Source organism: Anneissia japonica, unplaced genomic scaffold (assembly GCF_011630105.1).
Source record: "Anneissia japonica isolate Jap-2015-1 unplaced genomic scaffold, ASM1163010v1 scaffold275_len1219475_cov178, whole genome shotgun sequence".
Lineage (NCBI taxonomy): Eukaryota > Metazoa > Echinodermata > Crinoidea > Comatulida > Comatulidae > Anneissia > Anneissia japonica.
The window spans coordinates 801,160-812,547 of NW_022752912.1; the positions used below are offsets into that span (position 1 = coordinate 801,160).

General features: G+C 31.4%; 1 protein-coding gene across 4 annotated transcripts in view; it reads left to right on the forward strand.

Moving 5' to 3' along the window:
• Positions 1-10,950, forward strand: part of LOC117122407 (zinc finger CCCH domain-containing protein 11A-like) — a 27,110-nt gene extending 16,160 nt beyond the window's left edge. For all 4 annotated transcript variants that reach the window (XM_033267960.1, XM_033267962.1, XM_033267961.1 and 1 more), the window contains exons 7-13: positions 3,046-3,192; positions 3,972-4,223; positions 4,976-5,028; positions 5,299-6,244; positions 6,683-6,906; positions 7,570-7,871; positions 8,214-10,950. In XM_033267960.1, coding sequence (XP_033123851.1) covers positions 3,046-3,192; positions 3,972-4,223; positions 4,976-5,028; positions 5,299-6,244; positions 6,683-6,906; positions 7,570-7,871; positions 8,214-8,334 — 2,045 coding nt within the window. In that variant the 3' untranslated portion in view covers positions 8,335-10,950. The remainder of the gene's footprint in view (positions 1-3,045; positions 3,193-3,971; positions 4,224-4,975; positions 5,029-5,298; positions 6,245-6,682; positions 6,907-7,569; positions 7,872-8,213) is intronic.
• Positions 10,951-11,388: the final 438 nt, after the last annotated feature.

Genomic DNA, 11,388 nt, shown 5'->3' on the forward strand with positions numbered 1-11,388 from the left:
AAGCCTAAATGGCCTTTGACAAGTGGGGAGCTGGAATCTCAGCACTCCCGAAATATTGGTGAAAACTCTGGAACTCTGTTTAGGTTGAAATTATTATATGTAAATTGATTTAGAGTTATCTCATAAAGAAAAAATTCCATCCACGCATATTAAAAATAAGTCTGCCAATTTCGGCGCAAATGTTGCAGTAAAGTCGGTCGGTGGCTATTGTAACCAATGTATAGGCATTCACAGTGTTAATGCGATTCTGCGGACCTATTTTCTCGAAATTTCCTGCACAAATGAAGAAAAATACTGAAAAATTTACAGAAAATATAACTAATGTTTTAGTAATAATAATTAATAATTTTATAATCAATATTGGTATATCAATCCACTTAAGTAACTGCAGATTTTGACAGTCCATTGACTAGACAGTTTAGCTAGCACATTATTACGGCTCATGTTTTTCTTTTTTATATTGTGTATATCTGTTAATAATTAACAGAAATTTGTAATTTTCTTAGAAATATTCCTAACAATTGAAACTTTCCATGAAATACTTTCCCTTTCCTTCCAGTTAGGTTGAATTTTTTACCTTGCACCATTTTTCTTTACTATCCCTTTAATATCTATTTTCTTTTTAATATTGTTTATCCTTTTTCTTATTTCATTTTTGATACTTACCTTTCTTTTAGTTTTTTCATTGTCATTTTCTTTCCACCATTTTACTTCTTTCTTTTTTTTCTTTCCTTCCTTTTGTTATTTCTTATTTATTATTTTTCTTGTTTTTTGTTTTTTTTTCAATTTTTAAAAATCTCTTCTCTTTTTCTTTCATGTCTTCCTTCTTGCATAATAATCCATGGGGACAGTGTAGGTGTGGGTGGGTGGGGGTTTGTTAGGAAATAATTATAAAGAATAAAATATTGCACAGCGCTTATTATCTAGGGGATGCGAAAAGGATGGGGAAATATATGCTACTAAAAAAATTAATTGTGCTACCAAATTTTTTTGGGGGGTGCCAGAAAATTTTGGCAGTGTTACCAAGAAAAAAAAGTTAATTTCAAGCCCTGACATCATAAAAAAAACCCCAAAATACTCAAAACAAACGGCCCTTTTCAGGGCCACCATAATGTACACAGAGATTTGTTAGTTTCTGTCTGTTTATTATTTCAATACTACTGTATAACTAACAATAAACAAACCATATGCAAAGTATTTGCACTCAAAAGCAACGTTGATTGTATCTAAGTAATGCGCTGTTATAATCTAAAACCATGTGGTCTGAGTGAGATGAACAACTACAGTCAGTGCTCAAAATAATTTCTTTCCTACTTAGCTTTGTGTGAAAAGCTCATCTGATAGAAATTTCTACTAAGTTGGTTAGGCATAATTTTGCATACTAACGTTAATTGTTAGGCTCGCCCAGTGCAGTGCACATGGTTTTAGCTTGTTTCAGCACGGCAGCTCTGTTGTTTAGAATAGCCATGAAGGGGAATTCCAAAGTTAACCTTTGTCGTATAGGTAATCTTACAATATTTTCATGTTCTTTAGTTTAAATAAAAGATATACTTAATGATGAATAAAAACACTAAACACATGGTTTTATTCGTTGGCCTAGGCCTGTAGTTGTACATTGTAATGTAGGCCTAGGTAACATTGTTCGTTCATAATATACGCTTATTAAGTGTTATGTACATATTAGGTCAAAGATCACCACAAATTTAACCCAACCTTGATTTATGTACGCCCTCCGGTCCAGTACCGTAGGTAAAATCAAGGTTCTGCTGTATTGAAGTAATTTGCTGACTTAATTAAAAATTCCTCAATTACCAGCTGTTTAAGGCTCTAGGCAAAATATGGAAATATATAAAAAGAAAAATATATGAATATTTTGTATCAATATAATTTTAAGGTATCAGTTATTATAAGTAGCAAGAAAATGTTCAAGTTTATTTTTCAATTATCTCACTTCCACAAACAGACATTTATACTGTATTTTCATTTTTATGTAATCTAGAGCACTTTTATTTTCTTATTTTGAGCACACATTTCATGGCCTATTGGTTAGAAGTCAAACTATAGTCCTACCAAAATGAGTAAGGATTTTTAAAAAAATAAAATTTATGAGAAATATAAATTGGTAAGAAATTTGCAGTACTAAAAAAGGTGTTAACGTAGGATTTGATCTATATTTAAATAATCAATCATCCTATTATATAGTACAATCTATTTTATTATTGCGTTGGCTGTATAGTCTGCTCTGATCCACAACATACATATCGTGTACCGAGGCGTTTATTTTCACCCATGGTGTAATCCATCATTCCCTGTTCATATTCCAGTTTAGGAATTAAGCCTTTGCTTATTTTAAGTAATTGACTTTCTGATAGGATATTATAATGGATTATAGAAGAGGACTTAGTAGCTTGTGTTATTGATATAATGCTATACCAAGTGTGATTATAATTGATTGATTCAGTAGTTTGTGTTAATAACACAAACATTTCCAAATAAAAAGTACAAATTTCAGTTAACTTAAAATATAATTTACTTCATTCAGTTAATTTGATAATAAAGGTGGCCAGAATATATGCTTAAACCTTTAGTTTCTGTAGCATTGATTACTGTTATTCTTTGTTAATTAATCTATTAACTTATTTATATTATTTTGTTCTTTAAAAGAAATAGATATTTTCAGTATGAGTCTTAACTTATTTCATTTGAATATACACTTTTGTAATTTTATATACTGTATTTCATTTTTTATATTTATTTTATTTTCTAAATTTTATTTATTTTAATTTATTTTCTTAAAAAACAATGGTTGTTAGTAATGATGAGGCAGCACTAATTCTCAAGATGTAATTTATTTGGCATGAGCTTTCGCTGGCACTGAATGCCAGCTTCATCAGGTGTGTGAGGTAGAAAATGAAAATTAAGAGAGAAAATAATTTATGCATATATAATTTGGCTTACCACTGATTAATATACAAAATTAATAAATGTAAATATATGCAATAACAACTTATAAATAAATTTCTTCAATTGATTCAACTCTTGCAGATGAAAGCAGCATTGAAGGGTCACCAGTTGCAAAGTCTTCTCTGTCGTCAACTCAGAGGGTTTTATCACCGAAGCGACATCAATTTCGTCATTTGAGTACAGTGACGTCGCCAATTAAGCATCCTAGACTTGAAACTTCTAACAAAGGTTGTTAACTTTGTCGGATTATACAACAGATACTTAAGTGAATAATCGTCTCCTAGATTTGTAATATTATAATTATGTGGCTTATAGTACAATGTTTAAGAAAATGATTGTTATAATATAAAAATCTAATACATTACAGTAATTCTAGGAGATTGGTGTTCTCATCAGCTTTTTAGTGTGTTGTGAATCAGCACATTGTTTTTTTTTTTTATTGAAATAAAAAAGTATATAGTTATACGTCGAACAAATATTATTCAAAATGACAATTCATAGGGGATTTGAACACCGTGGATGCTGATCCCACTTCAATCATCATTTCCTCCGTGAATTGCAAATAATTGCTAATCATAAATCAAATGATTTAATTCACATCATGTTATTCAAATTCCAAGATAGCTGAATTACACAAGATTGAAAATGGTAAAATATGTAAAAAATAATTTATAATGGCGTCTAAAACTGCTAAGATAATTCATATTTAGCAATTGCTTTAAAAGTCTTGAATTTTAACAAATACAACATTTAGGATAAGGAGTTTGTTGAACCCCATCAGAGGCTACAAATAATATTGTTATTAGATTATCTAAAACATGAAATATAATATTGAATATTTGATTTTACCTACTTTTTAAAGCAAGATACATAATATTGATTTGTATAGAAAGTTTTTAAATTAGTGAAGAACTTCCATTTTGTTCTGTGTAATATTAAAACTGATAACTTTTTAAATTTTTATTTGAAATATGTTTAAAAATCTTGAATATTTTTGATTATTTTAGAAGGAAAATGTAATGTTATTATGGAAGCTTTGATGAGACCAGGTGAGGTAAAGTCTGGAGTGACAAGCCTACAAAACCTGGAGGAAATACAGAGAAAGAGGGCGCTCAAGAGTCTGCATATACAGGGGAGAGGTGTTATGGATGAGGCAGTTGATAGTCAATTAAAGAAAGATGGAATCGAAATGGAAGACAAAAATGGAACTCAATTGAAAACAAAACGATTAGCTAAACCTGTCTATGAAGTAAAAAATAGTGAGTAAATTTCAAGTTAAGGTGAACAGAAATGTTTTTCTAGCTATAAAAATGTATATTTTTGTTTTAAAAAAAACTAGAAACATTGCCTATTACTACATTAATATATGAGCTACAGTAAAATACAGGTACTTCCCCGAGAATTAGCTACTGTACATTATATGATACACAGCAGGATCAAATTTAGCAAATTTTAAAAGATATTCTAACGTTAATAAACTTCAGTATTTTAATGGGTTTGAGTACGTAATGTAGATGGGTTTCTTTCCGAGATGGGTTTCTTTTCGAGGTTATTTTTGTGAAGTAAAGAAGAGGCTTCTTATCAAAATGAATGCTGGAATTCTTTTGGAAATACTACAAAACAACAAATAGGGCCACTGTAACATCAATGGAATGTATATTAACCAGCATTAAATCTCCTCAACTACTGTATAAACCAAGCTTTTTTTTTATTTTATTTCTTTGAAATTCATGTAGAGTGTACGTACATGCTATCTTGAAAAGAAGCCCATAGGATTCTTTGAGATGAGCTTCTTTTCAAGGCTGCTTTTCCAAACTACAGCAGGGGGCTTCTTCTCGAGTTTAACCCCATCGGGCTTTGATTCAAGGTTTTACAGTACCATTGTTTGTCTGGGCAATAATCTTGAATATGACTTCAATGACAAGCTCAGCTAAGCTGACTTCCCTAAATAAAAAGGAGGTTCACATTGAATATTACTGTTTTGCTAACCTCTTTTTGTTTTTCTCAATAGGATTATCTGATAAGTTTAAACAGGCTGGGAGTAACAGTGAAATAATCACACAGGTAATTTGAAAAATTTATTGTTGGTGTCATTTATATCTAGTACCATATTCACAATGATAGTGTTATTGTACATGCCCATGATGATCTAAGAAAACTGACAATTTAGGGATTTGAAATGCTTATTTATACAATTTTAGAGTTTCGCATAGAAATTATTTTCTCACCAACAATTTTTTTTCTCTCTAATAGGGGCCCGATAAAGTTTTCTTGAAGTGAGATACAAGTATTACATTGTTTGTTTGAATATTATTTTGTGTGTTTTTTTTTTAGGGTGAAAGATCTCAAAGTATTAGGACGTTCAAGGAGCAGATGAAAGAGAAACAACTTAAAAAACAAGAAGAAATTGAAAAGCAATTACAAAACCAGCTAGCATTAGACTTTGTGCCAGTTCACTCATCAGTATCGAGTCCAAATTCTACCAAAAAGCTCTCAAATAAACTCACATGGAGAGAGAAGATGAAAGAAAATCAATTAAAAAAACAGGAAGAAATTCAACAGCTACTTTTACTAGAAGAGAAAAAGGAGATTGAGGTTGTAAATAAAGTTGGAAAAATTGAAGAATCCAAAGAAAAAACAAAGACTGGGGGAAAACTAAGTTGGAGAGAAGCGATGAAGCAGAAACAAATTGCCCTGCAGCAGAAGATTAAAAAAGATATTGCTGATGGTAAATCAAAGCCAGCTGATGCCCTACAAGCGTCTACCGGTATTGTTAAACGTAAGCTACCATTGTCAAATTCACAGGCTCCCAGTGTGAAGATTGCTAGGGCCAGACCAAACCCTAGACCACCTACTGTACCACGGCCAGCAGCTGATAAACTACCAGTTACTGGTAAGATTTTATCGCAGGAAAATGAAAACACTTCGCTACATTCCAAACCAAAATCATTTGTAGAGATGCGAAAGGAAAAACGATTAAAGGAATTACAACAGTTAAAAGAACAAGGATTAATTGACAATGTTGATGAGAAAATGATTACAAGACAAAAAACTGTAGTGTTTCCAAAAGAAACAGCATCAGGAATTAATGAATTCAAAGAAATAGAAATATGCAAAAGAATTGGAGTTAAACCAATAACTTCAGACAATTTTAAAATCAAATCAGATGAAATACAGATAGAAAAGAGTATTGGAAAAGAAGATAAAGGAAATGTCAATACCGAAAAAGGTGTATCAACAAGTGAAGCAAAAAATGAGAAAGAAAGCTCAAAAAAGCCAGGTAAATACTAGCCTGTATTGGATATTATAATCAATATTATGAACCACAACCAGTGTTAATATTATTTATTTTGTATGCTGTTTATTAAATAACTTATGATTGTCTTTTTCGAGAAAAGCATTTTTCTCGGCTACACATTTGATATGATATGTGGAGATTTTTCTTCTTACCAAACTTTCTATCATGTTATTTATGTTTATGCTGTAAGAAACTGTGAATTTGCTCAGATTTATACAAATGGAATTTAGACAAACCGTTATCATTGGTATTGAGAATCGCCTCCAGTTTATTTTTAAATGTAACATGAGTGATTTGTGATAGTCTGTAAAATGCTGTAAGAGAAAATTTAAAAACCCTAAATCATTTAAAGCTGAATAAGATGCAATAATATGAACATTTTTTTACAATAGTAACTATTTTGAAACATCTTTTCCACAGTTATAATTAAGCGCATAATGGGATTAGTTCCCAGAAGTACAGATGCACCAATCAATAGACTAAAATTAAAACGCAAGCCCGTACAACCACTGGATAAGTCTCCGGCTGAAAAAGAAATAAAATTAACACGACCAGACTCTACAACCCAACCTGTGAGTCAAGAAGCCGAAGAACAAAACGATCAACAAGAAAAAGAATCCCAGGCAAAATCTCCCCAAGTTAAGGTAAATATAATGAGAGTTTATTAAGAATAATGCATTAAAATAGGTTGTGTATTGATGTGTAAAACAACCTCTGAGAGTGTGAAGGAACATCCATTTATTTTTTATTATTTCAATTTGAAATGTCCCATATGGGTATTATTCACACCATAAATAAATTGTTCTTGTTAAATTAAAAACAACTATCATCACAGAAAGCCATGTAATGCTACTGTGAAGCCCTACATTTATGCCTTCTGTGAATTTTGTGCGTGACATTATTCAAAGCCACACTTTTGGCAACTAGGATTGAGTACAGGAATGCATTTCATTGAATTTTTTTCAATAAATTCCACAAAATGATTGGTTTCTGGAACAATAATTTAAATATATATATTGGAATGTATGCTATGATGATCAAGAATGTTCTTGAAATTATATTTCAATGGAAGGGATATTGTATTACTATTGTGTTCATGTATAGTAGCATCTTCAGCTATTTTACATTTAAAATTATTCAATGCTTCAATGCTTTGTCTGTGCCTCTCTGATATTGTAAAAGTTATAGAGAAATCCCCTGACATTGAAATCTTAAGCTAGTAAATATAAATATCAATATCATTTTCTTCTACTGTGAGTTTAACACAGTATCTATGTTGATTGACCAGTATTTAACCTCTTTTACAGGATCAAGCAACAAATGAGACATCAACAGCCGAGACTAACGAATTAGACAGTACTAAGCATGAGACCGAGTCAAGCTTACAGGGACAAGATGTTCCAAAGTTCAAAGAACCCACAAGCATTCAAGCTCAACCAGAGGAACCAACATCCTCGGAAGAGGCCTCGACCAACACCACAGCCTCCGATGTGGTGTGCAGCTCCACAGATGGTAGCTTGCCAGTGCAAGTTGGGATGGTTAAGCCAAATCGTAGAATAAGCACTGGTCGAAGAAACTCTAGGAGAAAATCTTCAACTGATCAATTTAGGTGCGTTTGAAATTACTCAATTAAAAATTGATGGTATATGAGAGCAGGGGGATTTGCTGTGGTACAATAACAATAACACTTTCATAACCTGTGCATCTTATGTCCAAAGCTAATATTTTCTTAAATTTATTTTTGATAAGTCTGTATCAAGTGTTTTTTATTATAATTGTGTATATATATGTACACATACACTGACAATACATGTTGACTTGATGTGCGTTTTTTCTCATTCATAGTCATTTGTCTCATAACTGTTACGTTTCATTAATATTCATTGCATTATTCAGTTTGTTTTAATAGAATGTGTAATTACTCTGACACAGTTTCTATTTTGTATTTCAGTTCGTTTGATTATGATGACGATGACTCTGAAACATCAAACGTACAATGTGACGGTGATGAGGTAACAGATGTCGGCGATGACGCTTTACTCAAAGAGATTGACGAGCTGCTTAATGATTAAATAATTAATCCGGGAAAAAAATACAATAAGAAATTAGTCATGTATTTGATAACATCAGATATATTTAATTGCATTGCACTTTGGCTGGAAATTATCATATTACCACCAGAGTTGTTCTTGAAATAATTTGTTTTTAAACTTTTGTGAACACAGAATGTGATGGTGATGTGGCGAAAGATGTCGGCCATGATAATCTACTCAAGGAGCTCGACGAGCTGCTTAATGATTAGATAATTCATTTTAAAAGAAAATTATCTATGTTTGGTAACATCAAAGTATTGTTAATTTAAATGCACTGTGGCTGGAAAGTATCATACTACAGACTTGTTCTTGAAATTATTCTTTTTAAACTGAAGTGAGTTTGGTTAGTTTCTAACTGCAAACTCTAACAGAAATTATATGTTATTGTCTAATAATTGTATGCACGTTTTCTAGTCTCAAATTGTTTTCCATTAGGACTTGCAATATGTAACATTTGCAGAGAATCTCTTGAAATATTAATACTGTACTACCTTAAATATCTATGAACCACTCCAATTTACTGAGTATACTGTGTTCTTTAACGTGCACATGGGCCATAAATGCACACGGGACCAATGGCTTAAACGCGCTATTGTAATTTGTATTTCAGCCCTCTAGCTGAAACAAAAGGAGAGGCAGCGATGAGAATTGAACCGGTGACCTAGAGATCTCCCCAGTTCAGCGCACACACAGTGGCTACCACCAGATTAGCCGACTGAGCTAAGCTGCTCTCTCTCTCTTCTGGCAGTGCTAAGTACGGTAGAGTGTCATGTATATACCACATTATGTGGGCTGAGGAAATTTTTGACCAATATAATGGCTCCTAAGTCCTCTATTTTCTATAGTGTCCATGTAACTTGATTAATTGCATATGAATCAACAATTAGGTTGCAGGAGTGCACTTCTTCACAGCCTTCATTGTGGATGACAAATAGCTAATGTCAGTAATTGGTTATATATATAAAAAAAATATTTTACCTGTAATGTAAATTCTTGCTGGAGAGGTATCAAATTGCAATCAAATTTATCCTTGATTGTAAAGACTAGTACTTATATTTTTATGTGGTTTTTGGAAGTATGAAGAGAACTGTTAACTATGACAAGATTTTGAGATACTGTATCTGAAGACAAACAGAGTAATTGATTAAAAACAAAAAATTATGTTAATATTGCTATCTCAAGGAAATAGCAGGTGTGTTAAAAATAAAAATGTTAATTCTAACATTATTAGGCCTTGTGGCCAGCCTTGACTCTATTTAATATTGAATCTACTCTACTAACGGATGTCTTATTGTGTAGCAGAAAATCGTGTTGCGTGTACCTAGTACAGCCCGATTATAGATATTGACAGGAAAGTTAACAAAAGCTGATCTAACTACAGTATGTAAAGCTCAGAATGTTTACTTTTTAATGAGAAGGGCTCGCATTAATTTATCTTATAAATACATAGAGTTTACCATTAGTTAATAAGATGTTGCATTTACTTCGGACAACTCACACATTCATTGAAATATGAAATGAAATTATAAATTTATGTTTAATTCTTAACATAAAAAATGTATTTAATTAATACAGTATTAAATATTGATAATAAATAATAAACATTTAAATTTTATTAAATAAAATAACATTAACAATATGTTAGGCTTATAAAGCAAACAAAAAAAAATGATTTGATATATCTGAAATTCAAAATGCAAAGAAACCATTAAATAACATAAAACTTCGCTAATGTATTTAAACTTTTTTTGAGCCATTACCATTAGTTCAAATTATATTGAATAGTTTGGTTATGTAATTCTGTTCTGGCCACGTAATGGTATTTTGATGGTGTTGCTTTTCAGGGACAGTTTTTCAATTCATAAGTACAAATATTGATTAATGTTATGCTTGGTCTTTTGAAACTGACGTAGTTCTAGATGAATTACTTTCCTGGTTAAAATAATACATTTATTTTATCCACATCGTTTTTAAAATGTTTTCTGACAATAATGGGTTTCTTTCTTTTTTTTTTTTTTTTTTTGCCCTTTAAAAGTGTGTCAGCCATTCAATAATCTACGTAAAAAAATTGAAGACAGGTTATTTTTAATGTGAAAGAGAGTATTATTTGTTTACCCATACTAAACTGATAAATCGATACATGGGACACAATATAATGTTTTATAAGCATTGTTTATGAAGTTTCAAACCTTAATAGCTTTGATCAAAGCATATACTCTGCCTTGGTATGAAGCAAAGTACCGCTACATTTGTTTATATTGTCACGCATATGCTAATGAATATTCATTATTTTAATTTAGATATTCATGAGTTACGAAATTATTCATCTTGATGTCTAAGTTGTAATCAGGTTTAATTGACGATGTACAGTGGAATATGACTGGCTGATATACTGTCAATATATTTCAATATTTGAATTGCTTGCTTTGTTTCTATAAAAAGTAAGTTATTTACTCCGAATTGAAAATTGCAACAATAAAAATGTTGTCCTCCAGAATTAATTAATAATAGCGTTCCTATGTATTTTGCATAGGCCCTTACTTTGCTGGTTATTCAGTTTTCGTAATAAAATGTCTGTTACTCAGCGAAAATGAATTTTGTCTGTCTTACATTTGAAGTTGATGTTGTTTTATTCTTTTCATTTTTGAAGTTTTTTTTAATTTTAAGATTTTGCCGTGGACACTATCTGTAACTATGTGAGAAATTGTCTATTTTATCAAACCAAGTAACTTGAGCTGACCTTCATTACAATTATGATTAAAGAAAAAACATAATGTAAAGGATTGAAAACTAAGTCAACGAACTAGCATTAGGAAGTTTATACAGTACGGTATTTAACAATTATGTTGCAGTGCATTGCACTTAAGACTCGTATTTAAAATCTGTTATTGGCGAGGAATTTTTAGGTGGTAAAGATGCTTCGGTAGTGGCGTAACGCCCGTGAGCTCCCTGAGGGCGCATCGCTGGGCCCCACTCAAATAGGGTACCGGAGGGCCCCTGCCAATTCTACTATTACATAACACATTATTACCG